The 24,169-nt window shown below is 46.5% G+C and overlaps 1 protein-coding gene across 2 annotated transcripts in view; it reads right to left on the reverse strand.

Moving 5' to 3' along the window:
- KIF16B (kinesin family member 16B) overlaps positions 1-24,169 on the reverse strand; it is a 302,268-nt gene that overhangs the window by 122,362 nt on the left and 155,737 nt on the right. For both annotated transcript variants that reach the window (XM_059897339.1, XM_059897338.1), the window contains exons 16-17: positions 18,002-18,084; positions 16,495-16,583 (exon numbers count right to left, since the gene is read on the reverse strand). In XM_059897339.1, coding sequence (XP_059753322.1) covers positions 16,495-16,583; positions 18,002-18,084 — 172 coding nt within the window. The remainder of the gene's footprint in view (positions 1-16,494; positions 16,584-18,001; positions 18,085-24,169) is intronic.

Consider the following 24,169-nt stretch of genomic DNA (forward strand, 5'->3'; position numbering starts at 1 on the left):
AAAGGAGCTGGAAAATACCAGAACTCAGTGTAGAGGGTTCCCCTCTCCCACACCCTTCACAAGGGATTAGGGTTTGACCGCAGTGGGTCCTCTAATGGTTGAGCCCAGAATGGCCGAGCTTCTTACCACCTTACCACCCTCAGAAACTCCTTTCCAGCCAGTCTCAAATCACCTTACAGAGAGCAAATCCCAAGGAGACCGGGGGGATCTTGGAGACTAAAGAGAAAGTTTGGATTTGGGTGCTAGAGTTTGTGCAGGTCCTATCCAATCATCTCCCTGACCTTGAGAACCTCAACATTCTAGATATTCTTTAAAGGCTGAGCAGAAACCAGATGCTACCCCAAGGTAGGCAAAGGGAAACTCATGAAAGAAGAACCTGGCCATTCATCCAGACTCTGACTCTGCCTGGACAGGCCCTGCAGTCATTCCTGCGTGCATCAGGGTTCATGCAAACTCGCATTAGAAAGCTAAGAATAGCTGCTTCGTAGAGACAGTTGAAACTGCCACACTACCCACTCCCAGTCTCCCCTTTTTCCCCCTCAAATCAACTTATCCTACAGTAGAGTGACTTCATACAACTGTAATTCAAGGTGCTTATATCAAGATGAGGGTCGCACCATGCAATTTGATCTAGGAAGGTGTGAAATTAAACCTCTTTTAGGTAAAAGAGTTTATAACAAAAATATCCCTAGTACTCTGGGAGTGGTTTCCTGATTAACTTTCAAATCCCTAGTCTAGAAAGTACTGGTAAAGACTTCCCAGAAGCCAGTCTTAAGCCTTTCGCATTGCAAATGAAAAGTGCTCAAAGAAACAAAGATTGCTTTTAAAAAAAAAATAGTAAAATTTGATACCACAGCATTTTAAGTGAGTTTCTCCTCAGCCTATTTCTCACAACAGTGGTATAACCTTCTCCAATAAAGCCAGCCAGGACCACCGGTAAAACCCAGGAGACCTACCTGATCAAACATAAGACCAAAGGTAGTTAGAAGTACACGGCACTCGAGAGATCATGCAATCAACTCGGCACACACCCCCATACCCCACCCAGACACCCTGCTCCTGCCCTCCCACTACTTTACAGGCCAGGAGACTGAGGCCTGGTTGGGCAGGCGGGGGGGGGGGGGGGGGGGCGGATCAGGGAGAGGCCCAAGGTGACCTCCTCTTTAGAGAAGTCAAGAGCAAAGTTTACCTCTTCCTACTCCTCCTCCATTCCTACTTCAACTCTGGAATTCCACCTCACCTCCTTAACCAAACCACGGCAACGTGTACCCCAGAAACAGCCTCCCAGAGTTGAATATGATTCACCGTTCCCAGATGCACCTCTCCCCTGTGGACAGACCAGAACAGTGTGCCACAGGGAATGTTCCTGCCACTTCATTCAGCCATGCCTGCCACATGTCCAACAAACCTTTAACAAGCACCTACTATGTGCAAGGCAGTGTGTCAGACATACAGAATGGATAAACTGTCTTCAGGTCTTAAGGGTGAATTGTAAGTGAAATATGGATGCATACGGATCACACAGAACGTGAGGTGCCCAAGGAGAAAGTTCCAGTTTTTCCTTGCCGGGGTGGAGGGAGAGCATGTATAGCTGCATGCATGGGAGGAGCCCTCGCTGTCTGTCTGAGCTGGGCCTTGCTTGACAGACGGACAGAACAGTGGCCACAGCGTGGGGAGTGGGAAAATCGAGTGGAACAAACATAGAAGAAGGAAGACGAAAGAAACAAGCAAGGCACTGAGCACGGGGAACAGAAGCTAGTGGCTCACGCAGCATCAGTTCATTCGATCAACAAGCCATTCACGTGCCCGGCGCTGTCCCAGGCCCTGAGACTCAGCAAAAGGCACCAAGCCCCTGCCGTCATAAACCTTCCATTCTAGTGCGGGTGGGGGGAGAAGGACAGCTAACCAACAGTGAAAATGTTTCGTGATTCGTGCTGTGAAATAGCCTGAAGCCAGGAGGGAGGGTGGAGAGAGAGCTGATCGAGGGCGTGACCAACACGCGGGGGAAGCCAGGCCAGTGACCGGGGACAACATGTGGCACGCGGGAAGCACAGCAAGACTGGAATGGCGAGAGCAGGTGCAACCAGGGGACAGTGATGGGATGAGAGCAATTGTGGCCCAAGAAGGGGCCGTGGCCCAGACCACCCGGGACCCTACAGGTCACAGAGGACAGGCAGAGCCCTGTCCACCAGGGCTCCTGGAGGACAGAGACCCAGCTGAGCTGTGTATCCTGAGGGCCTTCTGCAAGGCACACAGTAGGTGTTCAACCAATGACCGCTCCGGGTAGAGCTTTGAAGTCAGCGACATGAGGCTGAGAGCCAGACCCCAATTACACAGAGTCACGGAACACCTGGGCGAGGAGGCGATGACGTCAGCCCGGGCAGAGTTCTCTGTGCCCTAAGAAATAACAACCGGCGGTGCTTCCAGCCTTCTCAAGATGAAAGTAATTAACTGCAGCAAAGGTAGAAAATACAGGGGAGTAAAATACAGTCAAGTCCCTCACCACGATCGCGGCATCTTGGTAAACAGCCTTCGGCCTCACAGCCGAACACACACGCACACGGATGAAAGCCGACCACACAGTTTACTGTGTAGCCTTTTCCTCTTAATACACACCTTGGACAAATCCCCAAGTCATTAACTATCATTCCACAACACAGTTTAATATCATGCCATTTCAGAGTACAGACGCACCAGGCTTTATGGGAGCAATCTCACATGGCTGGAAATGTACATGGCAGATGATCCTGATGAAGCGGTTTGGTGGGATCTACACAGGGTAGCCCAAGAGGAGATGCGTTTAGGAAAAGAGAAGCTGTGCATATTTGTGGGCAGAGAAGGGGGGTTTGAAGATGTGAAAAAGACTCGAAATGCACCACAGCTCCTCTGCCCTGGCAAGACACCCCTGAAGTGAAGAGCTCTGCGGGTCTGCTTTGCACACCTGTACTCCTTTGATACCGCGTGCTGAGGGACACGATGCTCACACGCTCAACCAGGCAGGGCTTGAAACATGAGCCTCACATCACGGGGCTGAGGGAGGTCTCGGCAGCGCCTATGTACCTCCACGGGGCTGGCCGCCCTCCCCCAGCCCTCCCCTGCCATCGCCTCTTCTAGGTCTCAGGCTTCCCTTCCTCATTTCTCTCTGACGTCTCTCTCCGTCCCTCCCCTTGTTGTTTTAATGTAAGCAGCAGATATCGTCAAATAAAGAATTCTGGGGCGTGTGGATTTAGCTGACAAATAATAAAGTGGGAAAGATTTATATAAGCTGATTAATTGCAATGTAATCAATTTATGTGGGCAAAAAGAAGAAACAGTTCCAAGAGTCCTCAATGATGAAGCAAGAGTTACATGATGATATAAACATGGGATGAAGAAGCGTGTTGGATGGCCTGGGGACAAGTTCCCAGGAAAACAGTAAAAGAAAAAGCAGAACACAGAGCTGTATATAGAGTGAGAGCTCAATGTTGTTTTTTTAAAATACTTTTTAGAATGCATGATTATAGTACCTGATGTACAATTAAACATATATAGTATAAAATATAAGTAAATATTACAAATATAAACCAATCATTATTTCTTGGTGGAAGGACTGTGAATGCTTGTGATTACTTTATTCATTTCTGAATGTTTTACTTTTTTTGTAATAAGCATTTCAATTTATAATGAGACAATCTACCTGTTTCAAACATTTTTCTCAATCTACTGTGATTATAGCAACCGTTTTACTTCCTTTTTGCGTCTACAAATCTCTAGTTGATTTCCATTCATCTCCAGCAATGACGATGATTAACCTCAGTAGATCATAAAATTTGGGGGTTGCTGATGGTGACTAAATATCTGAGGTCACTGATGTGGGACACGGCTGTTCGAGGTTAGGATTATGGTCTGGGATAAAAGAAGGGGGTGGAGGGTCCTCATTACGGCACAACAATTCACACACACACACAGACACACACACACACACACACACACACACACACATTCAATCAACAGTTGCTTCCCAAACACCTACTTAGAAGCAGGGGTACATTATTAAGAAAATCAAACCTTTTCACTAAATATACTAAACATATTCCATTAAATACCCAGACCAAGAATGGGCAAATAGTTGCACCAAAAGCCACAATTTCAGCAACTATTTAAAGTGCTACCACAGAGACAGGATGCTACGTATAAAGAGCCAAGGAGATGAAATCTGGGCTGGGGTTGGTAGGGCCTCCCCGAGGAAATGACACTGAAACTGACATCTTAGAGAGGATGTGGGATTTAGCCACGTGAAGAGCGGGCGGACACACGGACGAGCGGTCCAGGAGGAGGAAACAGCACGTTTCCAGCAAAGCCCTGGAAGCAGGAACAGATACGTATGTACATCAAGAACCCTTGCCTGAATCAGCAACAAGCTCTAATCAAATGAGTCAACAAATTACAGAGAGCTCACGGCAGGTAATCAAGTTAATACAAGATGTTACTTCAGAGGAAAATCATGCTGTCATGTAGGACGAAGAGGAATCTGCTACCTTCCACCCTTGCTCATAACTGCTATCCATCACTGCACTGGGCAAAGGCTCGCTTCCTCAGCTGGCCCATACAATTCAGCTTTAGATCATGCAATTATACAATGAGGGAAGCAGAAATGCTGCCCCTGAGCAGACAACGCAAACCTGAAGGAACAGAATGAAGACAGATTGCACTTGGAATCCTACAACTCATTGTTCCGCTCCTTTTTTTTTTTTTTTTAATTTATTTATTTATTTATTTATTTTTGGGTGTGTTTGGTCTTCATTGCTGTGCGTGGACTGTCTCTAGTTGTGGCGAGCGGGGGCTACTCTTCATTGTGGTGCGTGGGCTTCTCACTGCAGTGGCTTCTCTTGTTGCAGAGCACGGGGTCTAGTCGCATGGGCTTCAGTACTCGTGACACACGGTCTCAGTAGTTGTGGCTCACGGGCTCTAGAGCGCAGGCTCAGTAGTTGTGGCACACGGGCCTGGTTGCTCCGCGGCATGTGGGATCTTCCTGGACCAGAGCTCAAACCTCTGTCCCCTGCATTGGCAGGTGGATTCTTAACCACTCTGCCACCAGGGAAGCCCCCATTCTGCTACTTTGGAAACAGGAAACAAAGAAGCTCATCATTTAAAGTGGCTCACAGTGGAGGTATATTCAAGGACAAGAAAGAAAAAGCTAAGTCAGTACAGACAGACTCCACTTTACTGCACTTCGCAGATATTGCCTTTTTTTTTAACAAATTGAAGGTTTGTGGCAACCCTACATCGAGCAAGTCAACTGGCGCCATTTTCCCAGCAGCATTTGCTCACTTCATGTCTCTGTGTCACATTTTATTTAATTTTTTTAACGTCTTTATTGGAGTATAATTGCTTTACAATGTTGTGCTAGTTTCTGCTTTATAACAAAGTGAATCAGCTATACATATACATATATCCCTATATCTCCTCCCTCTTCAGTCTCCCTCCCACCCTCCCTATCCCACCCCTCTAGGTGGTCACAAAGCACGGAGCTGATCTCCCTGTGCTATGTGACTGCTTCCCACTAGATAGCTATTTTACATTTGGTAGTGTATATATATCCATGCCACTCTCTCACTTTGTCCCAGTTTACCCTTCCCCCTCCCCGTGTCCTCAAGTCCGTTCTCTACTTCTGCATCTTTATTCCTGTCCTGCCCTTAGGTTATCAGAACCATTTTTCTTCTTTTTTTAGATTCCATATATATGTGTTAGCATACGGTACTTGTTTTTCTCTTTCTGACTTACTTCACTCTGTATGACAGACTCTAGGTCCATCCACCTCACCACAAATAACTCAATTTCATTTCTTTTTTTGGCTGAGTAATATTCCATTGTATATATGTGCCACATCTTCTTTATCCATTCATCTGTCGATGGACACTTAGGTTGCTTCCATGTCCTGGCTATTGTAAATAGAACTGCAATGAACACTGTGGTACATGACTCTTTTTGAATTACGGTTTTCTCAGGGTATATGCCCATTAGTGGGATTGCTGGGTCATATGGTAGTTCTATTTTTAGTTTTTTTTTTTTTTTAACATCTTTATTGGAGTATAATTGCTTTACAATTGTGTGTTAGTTTCTGCTTTATAACAAAGTGAATCAGTTATACATATACATATGTTCCCATATCTCTTCCCTCTTGCATCTCCCTCCCTCCCACCCTCCCTATCCCACCCCTCTAGGTGATCACAAAGCACCGAGCTGATCTCCCTGTGCTATGCGGCTGCTTCCCACTAGCTATCAATTTTACGTTTGGTAGTGTATATATGTCCATGCCACTCTCTCACTTTGTCACAGCTTACCCTTCCCCCTCCCCATATCCTCAAGTCCATTCTCTAGTAGGTCTGTGTCTTTATTGCCGTCTTACCACTAGGTTCTTCATGACTTTTTTTTTTCCCCCTTAGATTCCATATATATGTGTTAGCATATTGTATTTGTTTTTCTCTTTCTGACTTACTTCACTCTGTATGACAGACTCTAACTCCATACGCCTCACTACAAATAACTCAATTTTGTTTCTTTTTATAGCTGAGTAATATTCCATTGTATATATGTGCCACATCTTCTTTATCCATTCATCCGATGATGGACACTTAGGTTGCTTCCATGTCCTGGCTATTGTAAATAGAGCTGCAATGAACATTTTGGTACATGACTCTTTTTGAATTATGGTTTTCTCAGGGTATATGCCCAGTAGTGGGATTTCTGGGTCATATGGTAGTTCTATTTTTAGTTTTTTAAGGAATCTCCATACTGTTCTCCATAGTGGCTGTATCAATTTACATTCCCACCAACAGTGCAAGAGGGTTCCCTTTTCTCCACACCCTCTCCAGGATTTATTGTTTGTAGATTTTTTGATGATGGCCATTCTGTCTGTGTCACATTTTAGTAATTCTCACTATCCTGAAAACTTCTCATTCTTATCATATTTGCTACAGTGATCTGTGATCCGTTATCTTTGATGTTACTATTGCAAAAACATTGTGACTCTCTGAAGGCTCAGATGATGGTTAGCATTTTTTAGTAATAAAGTGTTTTTAAATTAAGGTATATACATTTTTTAGACATAATCCTACTGCACACTTAACATACAGTATAATGTAATACTACAGTATAAACATAATTTTTAAATGCACTGGGAAACCAAACACTTTGCATGACTCTCTCTATTGTGTATCTGCTCTATCACGGTGGTCTGGAACCCGGCCCGCCACATCCCCGGGGCCTGCCTGAAATTGACGTTGCTCTCTGTTAATGGAGGAAGAAGCTCACTTCTTTCAGCTGCGTTCACCGCAAGTTCCCCAAAACTGTGCAACTTCACAAGCTATTTAAGGCTCTACAGCAACTGCCAAGTGAGTAAATGGTCCATGAAAAAGCGACACCACTGAAACCAAAGACTGGAGAGGAAGTCAGCCTTGCAGCAAAGCAAACTTTTGAAAGATGGAAAGGCCCAATAAAACAAACCAGCAGAGACAAACACAGTAAATAACCATCAGCTAAAACACAGCCAAATCACCAGCACCATAAATATTGCCAACCACTATATGTATAAAACTTTCACGCTCAAGGTCAGCAAGAAAAAAAAAGGATAAAACAATGTGTAAAGCCCCAGAAAGTGAGAGAGAAAAGTGGGGCTAGCAGGGCACTGTATCCACGGGCAACGCAATCTTTCCTCCCAGGACCCGTAGTGAGGACATGACCTCACCTGACGGTGCGGGTCTTACCAAGAGTATCTCCAGCTATGACCAGGCTCTGTTTCTGAAGCCCCTTTTACATTGGTATGAATTAAGGAGAAGAACTGAATTCACTTAGTTCACATGTATTACATGGCTATTAAGTTCCAGGTGCTATGCTGGGAACTGAGTGAACAGATTAGATCCTGTGCCTGTTTCCTGGAAGCTGACAGAAATCTAGAGGGAAGCTAAGCTCAGTACAGCGAAGGACGCACCTGGTTACTGATGTTTTCTTACTCTCTCCCCGGTGTGATGTATTTATCCTTCCAGTTGAAGGAAGGCAGAGAGGGAGGGAAGGAGGGAAGAAATAGGGAGGGAGAGCCTAAGGAAGAAATAGGGAAGGGGTTGGAGAGAGGAAGGAAAATGAAACTACTTTCTTTTCCTACAACTGCTGTCAGCTGGTAAGAAGTCCTCACCAGTACTGTATCTTGGTGCTTCCGGCTTTCTGCATCGCAATCCCGGAACTCCTCATGCGGAATATAGTTCCTTCCGGCTTTACATTCCGAAACCCCATCCCTACTCTAAACCTGAAGGAGCCGGAAGGCTGGAGCGAACCGCACACAGCACGGAGCTCTGCACGGGACAAATGAGGTGCCTGATGAACCCCGGGTGATGATGAGGATGCCCAGGACAGGCTTCCAGAGAGAGCCACTGTTAGCAGGATTGCCTAGACTCCAGCTGCTGCGAATACAGCTTAGAGCTGCATCCAGGAGGGTGTGTTCGTATCAACACAGTCTATGAGTCAAGAGGATCCCTTTCCAGTTTGCAAGGAAAGGGAAACTCTCATGTGGTATTGGTGGGAGATAAATAGTGGCGATACGTACAACCATCCTATAGAACAGTTTGTGAACATCTATCAAGAGCCTTAACACTATCAATATATACACCCTCTGGCCTGGTAATCCCATTCTACTTTTTCTCACCTGAGGAAGTAATACTCACGGATAAGCACAAAGATTTAGCTACAAATGTGTTCACCCCAACTGCCTGCCATAGTTCAAAGCTAGACAACAAAACGCCTACCAACAGAAGATAAGTAAGGTATGGCAATATCCATACAACGGAATCTCACATGGATGTTAAAATGATGTCGGTTAATACATATGAAGGGGAAAGATATATAAGTGCATAAAACTGTTACAAGCCCAGTGTGAACCCATCCCCGTAAAAGAACACATATAAATGTATATAAGTATAAATGTATGTATGTAAATGTATGTACATATAGATGCGCACACAGAGAGAGAGAGACAGAGATGGCTAGACGGTGGGACAGAGGTATAGACTAGAATATACAGCAACGTGTTCACTGTCGTAGTTTCTTTTTTTTTGCTTGTTTGTGATTTCTAAATTTTCCATAATGATTAACACATGAAAATAAAAAGTTAGGTTAAAAATAACCATCACTCATCCGTCCTTATCCCCTGATTGTTGATGACTTCAGACAGTCCTCAGAGTCAGGGGCCTTGCACTGAGCCCTGAGTTGGCCCTGACACCCATCAACCCCATCAGCGCTACGTTCCATAAAGCTCCTTGGACGGCTTGCCAAAGAGAGGTTTGATTTTTGACTTTCGATATTTTTGGCCCAACCGCATTTGAAACCCAGGCATTTCTCCTCTTCAGAATTTCTTCAAATGCAGTATATCCATTTAAACAGGCTCGCCACTGGTTAGTGCTTAAAGGAGGATAACGCACAAATGAAATTTTCTCCCTTTATTTTTAAGACTGAAATGAACTTGGAATGTATATAATTTTGCTCAGAGCACTTTCAAAAAGCTGTGAAAGCTCCAGCTTTCTGCCAAGTTAGCCGCCTGTTTGCAGCCTCAGAGCAAGACAGCGGATGCCTGAGGAGTGGGCTTAGTTTCTTCTTAAAGACACTGGGCCTTGAGGAGGAATGTTTCCCCTGCAGCAAAACTGTTTCCTGGCAAAGACCCTGGCTGGGCGCTTCTCCAAAGCGGAGCTGACTCCCAAAGGAAGTCACCAGGCTGCTTTGCCTCCTCCAAAAATTCTCTGGCACTAAGTACCACGCATGTGTGCCTACAAATCCTGGTTTCCAGAAAGCCTACGATGTGGGCCAGCAGTGAGTTCCTAAACTACCTTAGAAACGATACATCCAACATGACGTGCCCAGTGGGGCTGATAAAATGTTCCTGGGTAGCAAAGACTTCACTTTTAAAAAGTCCAAATCTTACTATGATTCAGAGCATGGGTTTTTTCGGAGAAAAATTCTCTTTGGAGAATTACTAGGTTGCCTGTTGAGACCAACTGCTTTGAAGATAAGTTGGATCTTACTGGATACAGTAATTTGCAAACCTGATGTAATTCTTTCAGAGAGCTTTGCTCTAAGAGGAACTGAGTACTAAGTAGCATAGATTTTTAATCTGCTGCAAAAAAACATATTCAGGTCTATAGGATACCAAGGAAACCAAGAGATGTGAATGTGCAACAGTCAAGAAAGTCACAAAACATGCATGAAGTACATCTGTGTGTGTGAAAGCCTCACAAAGATAAGGCCCAGCTAGTCTGGAGATGCTAAACAGCACGTAAGGACCCACCTGAAGCACGAGGCACCTGGACACCAAGGAGCTGACACATCTCCTGCACTGCGAGCATTTCGGCTGCAAACCTACAACCTGGTGAATGTCTGTGAAGTGCCCACTGCGTGTGAGATGCTGGAGATTCAAAGAGGAGCAGGGCACGGCCCCGCCCTCAGGAAGCCTAGTGGGGAAGCAGGCACCAGCATCAACTAAAGGAATCGGGAAAAAGCTATGATGATAAAGGTGTGCACCAAACACCTGCCAGAGGACGAAGAGGAAGCACTTTGCTCAAACTGGACATGAACAGAGTGCTTCTGAGGAGACAGTTCCTACACTCACCTTGAAAGAGGAAGAGGACTGCCCACGGGAAGAAGAGTGGGAGGGTTCTGTGGACAGTCTTATAGATGGACTTGGCCTGGAGAGAGGTGTGAAAGACGTTCTGTCCACTTAAACCGAAGCCTGAAGTTCAAGGTGGAAAGTGGCAGAAGATAATGGTGGGAGACAAATGGGTGCTTATGTCGGGGCCTGGAGGGTATCCCAGAGGCACTGAGGGCTGGGCCACTTGCTGGGAAGAGGAGGGGCTCCTGCAGGAAGAAGGGGTCACCACGAAGGGCTAATGGGGTGCGGTGAGCCCCACCCTTCGGCTCAAGGCCGGACAGGTTCCAGGGGCAGGTCTGCAAGTCCCCCCTGCGTCGCCTCGTAGAGGAAACCAGGAATCGCGTGCAGGGTCGCGAGGGCCCTGATGACTCCAGGGCAACAGGGGCTCCTCACGGACGGACCATGTCGGCCACTTAAAGAGGAAAATCCCTCTGGCTCATTCCCCCACGATGATGGGCAGCAAGATTCTCAGAGTGAACTTGCTCGAGGCGTGGGTGGGCACAGCAAGAGGGAGAGAGCTGGGCAGACAGAGTCCCTGGGTGGAGCCAATTCGGGGAGAAAAATTATTTTCTCCAGGGATACTGTGGGCCGTGACTTCTATTAGGTAACTGGAAAGCTGGCTGGTGCTTAAGGGAAAGGAGCAGCTGACACTAAAGAAGAGTCCCGGCCTCTTAACAAAGACGTGTTCATGAGGGTTGTTTTTTTTTTAAATAAATAAATATATTTATTTGTTTGTTTATTTTTGGCTGCGTTGGGTCTTCGTTGCTGCGCACGGGCTTTCTCTAGTTGCAGTGAGCGGGGGCTACTCTTCTTTGCAGCGCGCGAGCTTCTCATTGTGGTCGCTTCTCTTGTTGCGGAGCACAGGCTCTAGGCGCGCGGGCTTCAGTAGTTGTGGCACGTGGGCTCAGTAGTTGTGGCTTGAGGGCTCTAGGGCGCAGTCTCAGTAGTTGTGGCGCACGGACTTAGCTGCTCCACAGCATGGGGGATCTTCCCGGACCAGGGCTCAAACCCATGTCCCCTGCATTGGCAGGCGGATTCTTAACCACTGCACCACCGAGGAAGTCCCTTCACGAGGGTTTAATGAGAGAAACAAAGAAGAAGAGAGGAGGTTTGGGGCAGGGGAGGGGGCGGTGCTGGGGGGCAGCTAACATTTATTAAGCCAATACTTGGCGTCAGGGAATCATTAAGAAGGCCAAAAGCCAGTTCGCCTAAGAGGGAGAAAGTTTTAAAAGTAGGAGAACGCTGATCCCAAACTGGTCCTAAGAGAGGTAAATACGGGGTGAGGGACCCCAAACTCTGCACTGTCACCAGGGCCGGGCCACCTGCTGAAGCCTGTGAGACCCAACGCAGGGTAGGTGGATACAGACCCCCTACGGTGAGGAGCGGGGCACTGCGGCCAGGGGCCTGGGTGGAGCTGCACAGCTGCCCTCACTCAGAGTCAACCCAGAGGAGTCCAAGCGTCACGGACAAAGACAAGGCTCCCGGCTCCCCGCTTTCTGCCAGGCTTTACCACAGTCTTCCTTGTAAACTGAATCACGCTCCAAGGGGACTGAGCCCCAGCACAGGCTGGCCAAACAAGGGCCCTCACCCAGCAGCTGAGTGGATGCAGAAAGAGCAGGAGGACTTGTCTACGGGGGACCCGTGCTCACCCTGCGCCTGTGACAGGCTGCAGAGGCCCCCGCGCTCCCCACGGGGCGCCTGGCGGCTGATCCTGTGCTCACGTGCAGTCACTCCCAGGAGGAAGTTCGCGGCCCGGGGCCCGGTTTTTCAAGGCCGTGCTCAGGATCCTCCCTGCCTCTCGACAAGCTGGCCCTCCTCCCGTATCTGTATTTCAGCTGGAGAGCATGCGACACCGAACCGATTATTTAAGCCAGAAAATGGATGTCACCAGCTTGTCCTTCTTCCCCTCCCACATCCCACTGTCCATTCGGGCCTCATCACTTCCCGCCCTGGGCACCTGTGCAGCCCACCCCTGCCTCTAGCTTCCTTCCACCGCTGCCTCAGTTCAGGCCTCACCTCCACGTCCTTCTCACAGCTCCCTCGGCGCCCTCACTGTTCCCTCTCGGGACAAATACGATCACATCGCTCCTTGGCTAGAAACACCTCCTGAAGCCCTACCCCACGGACTGGGCATTGAGATACAGGCGAACGAGCGGGTTGAACTGAACTTGGCAGGGCTTGAGGGAGGTCATCAGGAAGTGGATCCCTGTCAGATGGACACTCATCACTTATTTACTAAACTTACTGGGTGAGCTGAATTTCAGATCTTCCATCTTTCTATATTTCCAAACACTATTTTCCAGATTGGAAATTCTTAAAGAAAATGGAAAGAAAACAAAGAGTGAAGAAAAACCACAGTGAGGTACCACGTCACACCCATTAGGGTGGCCACCATCAAAAACAAAACAAAAGAAAAAACTAACAAGAAAAAAACCCAGAAAGTAACACATATTGGTGAGGATGTGGAGGAACTGGAACCCTCGTGTACTGTTAGTAGGAATGTAACATGGTTGTACCTAAGATAGAAAACAGTGTGGCAGTTTCTCAAAAAAATTAAAAGCATAATTACCATATGATCCAACAATCCCACTTCTGGGTATATACCCAAAAGAACTGAAAGCAAGGGCTCAAAACAGATATTTGTGCACCTGTGTTCAGAGCAGCATTATTCACAATTGCCAAAAGGTGGAAGCAACCCAAGTGTCCATTGACAGATGAATGGATACATAAGATGTGACATATACATGCATTGGAATGTTATGCAACTTTAAAGAGGAAGAAACTCTGATACTTGCTACAACATGGATGAACTCTGAAGGCATTATGCTAAGTGAAAAAAGCCAGTCACAAAAAGATAAATAATGTATTAATCCACTTATATGAGGTACCCAGAGTAGTCAAATTCAGAGACAGAAAATAGAATGGCGGTTGCCAGGGGTGAGGGGGAGGGGGTTGGGATATTACTGCTTAATGGGTGCAGAGTTTCAGTTTTATAGGGAAAAATTTCTGGAGGTTAGCTGCAACGATGTGAACACACTTAACACTACTGTACGCCTAAAAATGGTTAAGGTGGCAAATTTCATGTTAAGTGTATCTTAGCACAATTTTAAAAAAAGAGTGAAGAAATGAGTTGGCAAATGCTTATGAGTATAGAGAAAATAATTCTCTGTTGTATTTTGGTCCGTACATTTTATTCATAATCATACATTCTAAACACACTAACCAGAACTTATAAAAACATTCCATGTACACAGGTGCTGTGAATGTGCCAGCAGAACCTGAGATGCCATCTCTCCTGCTCCATCCTCCCAAACCCCAAAGTGCATTTCCTCAAAGAATAGACATCTGTTGATCAAAGCAAACTGCTCACGCCCAGGCACGGCTTTCAGAGCGCCCCTCAGTCAGGCCCCAACCTGCGGAATCCTCTTATCTCTTCCCAAGCTCAGCATGACTCTGGCCAGCACTCACCGTGTTTGCTCATAAAATGTTCCTTCCCAGTACATCTCTCCAGGGGAAAACCTCTTCCTGCAAACATCTCAGGGCCCAGCACAGAATCCAGTTTTTTTTGTGAATCTTGAACAGAATTCTCAAGTGGAACAGAAGGGAGTGATTTGGGGTTCCTACCTGGCGGGCATCCAGGGCTAAATCTCTGGCTGGTGTTCTATCCACTTTGTTCTCCGAGATAAGGCATCTTTATAGACTTCTAACGTCTTCATATCCTCAACTACGGAGAAGAAAGTGCTAGACCAGGGACTTAGGAGGGTTACTACTTAAGGCTCCTCACAGCCCTGCTATGCCCTCCACACCACCCTCCTCTTGCCATGGGCCCCAGCTATTTACTACAGGCTGCGCATTGCTATGGCAATGAGAGTTCACAGAAGAGGGGGAGAACTGGGGAGGATGTTACATAGGGGACAAGGCCTGGTCTCCATAAGCGTTGAGGACAAGTGGGTTCCCGTTATTTAGGCTTATGGCACAGATCCCATGATGCTGGCTGGAGGTGATCTCAACGTCAAAAAAGATTCTTTCTGAAAGTCTCTGGTTTTCTAAATCACCCAACACATTACAAGGCATGTATACCGGAAGAGAATCCCTTCCAAGCACGTCAATTTGCACCACTCCCTTCCCATTGGCCCTCCCAGGTCACAGGCTACTAATCCTGAATCATATAACTTCCATGACTTCACGCTAAGTGGGTTCACACCCATGTGTCCGTTTTCTTAGGCAGAGAGAACACGGCACCTGACACTTATGGACTCTCCTCGCCCTCAATAAATACGCGCTGCCCTGTTGAAGCATCTCAGCCCTACGTTTCCATCTTGAGAGACTAACACACTCTGTGTGCAGGCGGCTTATTAGATTTAAGTAACAACTATTCAGCTAGTGTCCAAGCAGTGGACATACTTCTTTCAACGTTCTTCCCTTTTATCGCGTGGTGCTTAATTTAGGCTAAGGATATTCACACCTGTAACATCAAAAAAGGTAAAAACAGCCCAGCTTAGCTTTAATCCCGCTTTGTTTTGCCGAGTTGCCGGAGCACAGAACTTTACAAGGTGTCTGCTTCCCATAAATCAGAGGCAGCAACTTTTCTCCAGTTATGTTTTAATTCATGGGTAATCATTCTCTATAGCAGGTGGCAAGTTGGGGGCGGGGCCTGGAGTCGGGGGAATGAAGGTATGATGAGGTATTAAGTCATCTGAATTTGAATTTGTACAAATGAGTATTGCAAGGGTGGCAGATATGAAATGTGTCTGCTAATTGAAGCCAGATGAACACGATGCATCACGGCAACATCCAACCCATCCAGAACCATCTCCCAGCCGACCGCAGAGTGTTTCTCATTGAATTCTCTGACTACCTTGGCCTAAGTCTTCACTTCGTCATGAGGCCCTCTTCCCACCTTTTGCCTGAGGATCCTGAACATGAACTCGAGGCTATTCAACCAACTGCAGTGTCATTTGGAAACCGACTCGTGCACAGAAACACATTCCTTTTCACGATGTGCCATTTCCCACCATTTACAACACCCATGCCCAGAGGAACTAGTGAAAAACCTTTTCCCCCCCAAAGGACACATGTGTCTTACTAAAATTTCATTCTTAATCTGTTTGCTAAACGTTCATCAAGCATGTTACGTGAATGACACTCTAGAATACAGAAATCAGTAAGATAAGCCTCTGACCTCGAAAAACTTCCAACCTAATAGGAAAGATACACAGACTGAACCCTCACCCCCACCGCCAGCCCAGGCTGCTCACCCCTGCCTCCCGTACCTCAGGAGCAGGTGTATCACCTGCCCAAATGTTTAAACCTGGAGCCTGGGAACCGCCCTTGATTCCACGATGCTCCATCACTATGGTGACCACCCAGACCCAAGCCACTGGTACCTCCCACCGGGACTAAGGAAGTAGCTTCCTAAATGGTCTCTCACTTCTATGCTACATTCTCCAAATGACACACATCCTAATATTTGTAGTAAATTTATCTTCACGTTCCTCTACTGCTTAAAGACCTCAAATGGTTAGAAAACAGTCAAACTCCTTCCAGGGGCCTCCAAGGCCCCAGGTCGGCTGCCCCCCACCGCCAGCCCTCCCTCCCTTCATCCTGTGTCGTGATTATAACTAAGTTAAAGGATGTTCATACACAGCAAGGGCTGGAAAGGAACCTGGAAAATGACTACGGCTGATTTGATAAGGAGGCCTGACTGCAGAAGTTTTATTCTATTTAACTGACTTCTTTTTTTAATTAATGACTTTAATGGGGTCGACACGACAAACACCACAACAGTGACAACCCCAGGGGAGGCAACGCCGCAGTCCACTCACCCTGGGTTGTACAGCATGACGGCAGAGAGGTTCTCGCAGGACTTGGACAGGTCGGTCATGGACAAGCTGAGGGAGGACAGAAGGCCACTCTAAGAGCAGACACAGGGCAGAGCGGTTACCTCGGCAGCAAGAGAAGGCCGTGCTCTGTGCTCCCCGCTCTCCACTGGGGAGAGGCAGTGAGGGGCTCACGCCCCCCATCAGCCTGCACACAACCAGTCTCTCTGAGGATGCACGTCAGGGGTCAGGCCAGGGATCCGTCTGGAACCCAAGCCCCACGCTAAGGCCAGCAGGGCCCCAGGGAGCTCGGACGGGAACTGCACAGCCCTGTGGATCTCCCTGACCCGGCTGCTGCGTTCAAGTGGAGGGAAGGGGTGACAGCATCTGTGTCAACCCTGTCCCCTGGCAGAAGCAGCCCTCACACTTGCTGAGTGACGAAGAGGGAGGCAGAGAGGTGAAGGGGGACCAAGAGAGCAATAGCCCAACCTGTTCTGCTTCCACGGAAAGTTACCAGCAAACCTGTTTCCTTCCCTGCACCTCTGTCCTGAAAAGGGCCCTCTAGGGCGACTCTGGGCTGTAACAGACAAGAGGCTTCACAGGCTGGAACTGGCAGCCCTGGAGAAGGCTGGGGTTTGCGGTTTTCTCATTATTCCGCATTTAACGCACTGGCAACTCTGGGCAGCCCCGGCAAAAGCAGGCTGAGATGAGGGGCTGCATAACTCAGGGTGAAGGGCCACACGTCCGGGTCAGCGTTCAGGGCTGCAGCCCCGGCTCCCCGCTTGCTGGCCACGGGACAGGCCAGCCTCAGTTTCTCATCTCGAACATCTATGATGTGGGTGTAATAACAGCCTCTGTGCACGTAAACTGGTACATGTGGAGGTTCTGCACAGTGCCTGGCTCACAGAAAACTCAGCTGTGACTTCATTCTCTTCCTCAGTCTAAGGTCAACACGGTGTCCTAGACAGATTTCTCTCCCTTCCATTTCTTCCCGTCTCTTTCTGGTCCTCTGCCTACCTCCCTCATCCAGCACTTCAAGTGCCCTCTGGTCATCCCCATCCAAGCTGAAGTCTCTTCCAATCGTCCTAAGCTCACCCCCTCTCTGCTTCACACCCTAATCAAAAATCCAATTTACTGTGAATGAAAATTACAAGTGAGCCAACATTTGGATGAAAGTGATTCTGATATGGGGTTAACTCTTAAAACAGATGCTCTTGAGTGGAAGGCACTCTCCACTTAATGGGAAATGATGCCCACCTCCTTTCAGGGGATGCAGGGCTCAACAGGAGGGTCGAGAAGCAGTGTCTCTCCTCCTGCTCTGGATCTGACTTGCTAGCCTATTTCACCAGGGAGCCATCCGCTGGGAAACAAACCCTCTAGAATCAGTCCAGGCTATGGGTTGATTTGTGCTCCAGAAAGTTAAACTGCTGGAACCAGAGTGGAGACCCCCCTCTTCCCCCACCCCAGCCCCTCCCAGAGCGGAACTGGCTACAGGAGATTCCATGCTGCTCACCTTCCTCTTCTCCCTGAGCCTGGCGGCCTCCTTCGGATGGTTAAAGCGAAACATATTGGTTCTTCCCAAGAGTATCACGGCACCTAAGAACACACAGAAACAGCAATGAGCTTACAGTGAGCAACCTGGTTAGCTGGTGACATTCTAACATGGAATCCTGCAGCTGAGATGTGATTTCCAGCGTACTACACAACAATAGAGTTAAGGGGAGGCTTTCGTCGCAAAAGTCTGCTTACATAAGCCAATTCTAAATCTTCAAATGCTTTTATTTTTAGAGCCGAGTGTCACAATACTCATGTTACCCAGGGCAGAAGTGAGGGATCTAAGCATTACAATATCGTAAGAGATTTAAAACTCAGTATACAGATAATTAGACTTTTGATTGTTGAAAAGAAAAACAGAAATCAGTTAACCAAAGAGATGTTAGAATATCAAGCAAAGCGTATGGTCACCAATTTAGGAAATGTTTATTAATGCCGATAAAGTAGAAACCTCAAAGGACAGTGCTTTCAAATGAAAACATGGTGAAACTGCCAGAGTAACAGGTTTTTAGTAATAGGTCACTATTACTAAAAACTCCCTCAGAATTCGATAGGAAAGAAAATGCACATACGCACTGACTATTTCCACGTAAAAACACTGCTTCTTGTGAAAACCCTGTTTAGATGGCTACACTGGACACACAAGAACAGCTCCTTTGGACCGACTAGGGTCCTGCTTGTTCAGAAAATGATTGTACAAGGGGCAGAAGAATTCAGTGTAAATGCCCAAGGGTAACAAAATCATTAGGTGGGGAGGCAAATTTCAGCTTGATTAAGCAAACAGATGCGTTCTAAGATAGGAGTTGTCCAAAACTGGCATGGATGTCACAGAAGGCAGTGAGCTCCCTGTCCCTGGAGGCATTTAGGAGATTCACTATCTTTTCTGGTCCCATTCGCACCTGAGAGTCAACCAAGCCTCAAAACAAACCACCCCCCCCCCCGCCGCCGCAAACCCCATGTTCAATCTTTGTCCTGAAAAAGAATGCAACTTATTTGTGAAGATAAGACATTCATCTAGAAGTCAACCATGACGGATCAAAATGACGAGTTCAGGGTGCAGGAGGTGGCACCAAGGACCTAAGCTGGGTCTCACAGGACAAGAGAGATGCTCCACGTGAGGGTGACAAGGGGAGGGGCTGAGCCCGAGACAGGAGATGGACCTCCTGGGCCTGGAGAAAGGAGAGAGTCAAGTCCAGCCAAGATGCAGGCGATGTGAAACAGCAGCAGGAACCCATATTGGACAGATGAGGGAGAGAGAGACCGTGAAGAACTAGCAGCCAGGATAAAGAATCTGCAACAAAGGTCAGAGAAAAAAATCAGCTCATGGATGTGTTTTGTGTGTCCCGCGCAGATGTAAAAAACAAAATCCTTCACTGTCAACAGTTAAAAATCTGTAGTTTTCACATAAAAGTCTGAGTTTCTGGCTTCCCTTCAAAAATTAGAAGATGTGGTATCAGTAGATCTGTGCTGTCACTGGGCTACTGCTGGCTGCCTCCTCTGGACAGGGCACGTGACCTCTAGTTGGGTACCAGCTGCACCTGGACCCTGCAGGTAATAGCAATACCCCACATGGCCACTCTGGAGCTTCAGACCAGCACATCCACCTGCCTATGTGACATACTGTCACAGATTCTCAAAGGAGCTTCAAATTCAATACGGTTAGAACCTAACGGGTTTAGTCATAACCACAGCGAGCAACCGAAGGGTTGGTTCTGGTGGCTGTCGTTTTTTAACAGAAATGGAGTCAACGTGAGAAGCAGCACACGGTTTTGGGAGACTCAGAAGGGCAGCAGTGGATATTATCCACCTACAATCTGCTTATCCCCCTCACATAAAATTGGGTTTGTATATTTCCCAATTATGGAAAGGCACCATTACCACAATGAAGAAAGGTGTTTCCCATATGCCTTTTATGACTGGGACTCAAAACTGTGTGCCATACAAAAGTCAAAAGTTAAGTAGCCACGTCCAGGATATATGTGTATTTAATGCTCTTAAAATGACATTAGAGATTAACAAGGCAATCTCATCTGAGGTATTATATCTAATCCAATTCTTTTTTTTTTTTTTTCTGTTAATCAAATGCCCAGCCACACAAGTTGAAAATTGCTAAAATATGTTAATGGAAAAACAGGATAGTATTTCAGAGACATATTTCATATCATGTTAAATCACTGAAAAAAATCTTGCCACCCATGTATTTGCATGAAATACACATAAAAATCCCTTCGAGGAGTCATGAAAGAAAACAAAACTACCCATGACCATTCCTTCTTTCCATCCAAATAACGTGTATAAACCACCTGGCACATAAAAGGGGTTCTGTTAAGGCTGGTGCCTTCACTTTCCTCTATCGTATTCCTTTATGGACAAACCTACTGGCTTAAAAGATGTGCTTCATTTTTTTTTTTTTTTACATGCTGCTGCTGTGTGTCCATTCACTCAACAGATACTGAATGAACACTTACCGCGCTATGATAAGAACTGGAGGTGGGGATGCAGAGGTGAACGAGTGGGACACACACCTTGTCCTTATGGAACTTGTAAACAAGCAGGAGGGAGAGGTCACTAACCGAACAATTCCACAAATAAACGCAAAGCTGCAACTGAAGGAGAGTTACCCTGCCCCCGGCTCACGAGCATGCGAGAAGGGGGCTGGCCGCAGGGGAGGTTAGGGAACGATGCCGTGAAGGAGGTGGTGCTTAAGACAAGCTCTTGCGGGGGGAGGGGGGGGCATATCCAACAGACTGTGACAGGAAGAAGTGATGATGATGATGATGGTGATGGTGAGTGATGGGAGACACGGCAGAGGAAACCAGGGAGAGCACTGCACAAGGTGAAGCTGGAGAGAGAGGGGAGGACAGAGAATGTAGAGTTGCTCAGGATACAGTAAAGCATCTTGTACTTCACGCAGGGGCAACAGCAAGACCCTGAAGGGCTTTGCGCAACAGCAGCATCACACAATTAGACGTGAGTTTCAGGAAGATCATTTTTTCTACTGTTTGAAGAATGTACCAGAGGGCAAGAAGAAATGTAGATAAACAAGGGAAGAGATTACTGCAGTGGTCCAGGTCAAACATGATGGCGGCTCAGAACTGGAAGGGAGGGGTAAGAGGTCAATAAACAGATCCAGAAGATACTTGGTAGATAAGATCACCAGGACTCATGATGGGCTAGACAGGGGGACCAGGGAGGTGAAGAAGATGCTCCCGGGCTTTGCTGTAACTAGTTGGATGGGGAGCTGTTCACACTGATTGAGAACACTGGAAAAGAACCAAAATCAGGTTGGGGGAGAAATCCTGAGTTTGGTTTTACACGTAATGAATGTGAGATGCCTTTTGCGGATAGAAATATGGGCCTGAAGCTCCAGAAGAAACGCCTAAGAGATCTCTCAATCCATCTGTCCATCTACCAACCGACCCACTTTCCTACCTACTTTACTCTCAATTACATATATATGCATAATTTTTGATAATTTGGTGCTCTGTGATGAGAAGCTATGGTGCTGAAATAAAGCATATTTTGTTTAAGATGTTCTCCTGATGTTGGCAAGTATATTTTTGAAAGAACGCCTGGTTTTTATCAAGTATATTCTGTTAAATGATCAAAATGAAATATAGAAAGTTGGAGGATTAAGAATTGCTTATTAATCCTGATGGTAATTTAAAAAAAATTTATAGATGAACTATATATCTCAAAATATACAGAGAGACAGACATACACACATATATATGTGTACATATCTACCTAAGATCCATGTGTATATACACATATACACACACATCTCTACAGATATAAGGTAGAGATGTATACACATATATGTGCATATACGTGTGTGTGCATGAGAATGTGGTATCTCTCTATATATATCTGAGAGTCATCTCTAATAAAGGAAGTCACAGGTGTGGGAAAGAGGAGAGAACAGAGAGGTGGGAGAAAAGAGGGCCCACCCAACACTGGGCACCTTGAGGAGCTTGGCTTTTAATGGCCCAAGGAGAGGAAGATGAACCTGCAAAGGAAACAGAGAAGGACCCTCAGAGGGGGAGAAGGAAAACCTCAGAAGCCCAGGGAAAGCACAGTTGAGGTCTCCTGAGTGTGGACAACTCATACAAGAAGTTTGTGTACTCTGCTGTACACCTGATACTAACGCAATATTGTGAGTCAACTACACTTCAATAAAAAACAGAAGAAGTGGGCTTCCCTGGTGGCGCAGTGGTTGAGAATCTGCCTGCCAATGCAGGGGACACGGGTTCGAGCCCTGGTCTGGGAAGATCCCACATGCCGCGGAGCAACGAGGCCCGTGAGCCACAACTACTGAGCCTGCGCGTTTGGAGCCTGTGTTCCGCAACGGGAGAGGCCGCGACAGTGAGAGGCCCGCGCACCGCTATGAAGAGTGGCCCCGCTTGCCACAACTAGAGAAAGCCCTCGCACAGAAACGAAGACCCAACACAGCCATAAATAAATAATAAATAAATAATAAATAAATTAAAAAAAAAAAAAAAACAGAAGAAGTAAAAGAAGTCTGTTTATGAAGAGAAAGGCAGAGTTGATAGTAGCTGGAGCCAGGAGTTGACATACCCTATGGGATATTTTGTGATATTTTTGTTTAAAGGACACTTGTGAGTATATTTAAAAAGCTGAAGGGGAAAAGGCAATGAATGAATCAATGAGAGTGAGCGACGGTACATGGCCTTCAGAAGAGACCCAGCTCATGTGTCCTGCCTGACGGGGTAACCCCTCCAGGGCTCAGCTCCCTCACCGAGTCTTCAACGCTTCCTTCCAGATCTTAAATTCTCCTTAACTATGAGCGACTCCTTGATCTGAGGTTAATGTGATTAATCACAGCATATGGACTTTCTGTGATGCACTTAATTTGTCATTTTTAGAGTATATCTAAACCTCCTTGAAATATATGATGGCATCTTTGAGATCACTTGAGAGCCTGTTAAATACTTGAGGACAGACAAATTCCAGACGATCTTAGAAGGGGATGGAGGGGAAACGACATTATAAAAAGGTAGACAAAGACACTTGGTAACAACAAAAAAAAGCTTTACTTAAGTCTCTGTGAATGAAACCACTGATTTTCTATTTTAATATTTCAGGCACACTGAAAAAAATTAAACATGTAAAGATTTCTAGTGATTTCTAAGGAGTGTAGGGATAATAATCATTAATATCACTATTAATTACAGTCCTCAAATTTTATGTGAGATTTTCGAATTCTGCTACTGCACAAATAAAAATCAACTGTTTTAAATTAAATGTTGTCATATGAATATTTCTGAGGTAATGATGTTCGAATTATTTCATTCTGAGTTACCATTAACATGAACATATAAAACAACTGTATTCCCAAAAGGGTATGGTGCAATGTAATATGAGCTTACAGGCCAAAAACCAGGAGGCATTTAGAAATTCTGCTTCAGGGCTCCACATTCTGAATTTAATCATACTTTAGAAAGGCCCTCCTCTACGCCCCACCACACATACACACACACACACACACACAGGATATATAACGCATTGCTCCCCTCTCCCTAAGCACCATGAGTCTCCTACCTTCATCAACTCCTCCTCTTTACGGCCCACCCCCAAGCCTCCCGGGCTATAAAAACACTGTGCTGTCCTTCACCTCTGCGACCACATTACTGATCTGCTGAAGGGTGAGCACATCCCACAGAAAATCCACGCCACCAGTCTGGGATCTGGGAGCCGTACAAACCTGCCAAGACTCAGCGGCCAAGGCAACTTGGTCTCCTGCTACTCCTGCCCCCCACCTCACCCACTTTCCAGCCTTTAGATAATTCTGTATCTACGTCACTTTCTTCCATGGACCATTATGACAAACACATTCATTCATTTTGGAACTCGGCTTTGGGTAAATCTCTCCTTTCCCATCAGTCTGAGGCCATGCTGGGGGAGAAGTTTTGGTTCTGCCTGAGATGGGACAGCATCCCCCCCCCCCCCCCCGCCTCTCCCTCTGAATGCAGCTACACCTGACAGCCTGGACAGAACACATGCAGCAGCTACTTGAAGGGTCTGAAAACCAACAGAAGCAGGTGGATTGAAAGAGACCAGGACCTAAAGCACCACAGACCGATGATGAATTTACCACTGTTTTCCT

The sequence above is a fragment of the Balaenoptera ricei genome, chromosome 15 (genome assembly GCF_028023285.1).
Source record: "Balaenoptera ricei isolate mBalRic1 chromosome 15, mBalRic1.hap2, whole genome shotgun sequence".
NCBI classification, from domain to species: Eukaryota; Metazoa; Chordata; class Mammalia; order Artiodactyla; family Balaenopteridae; genus Balaenoptera; species Balaenoptera ricei.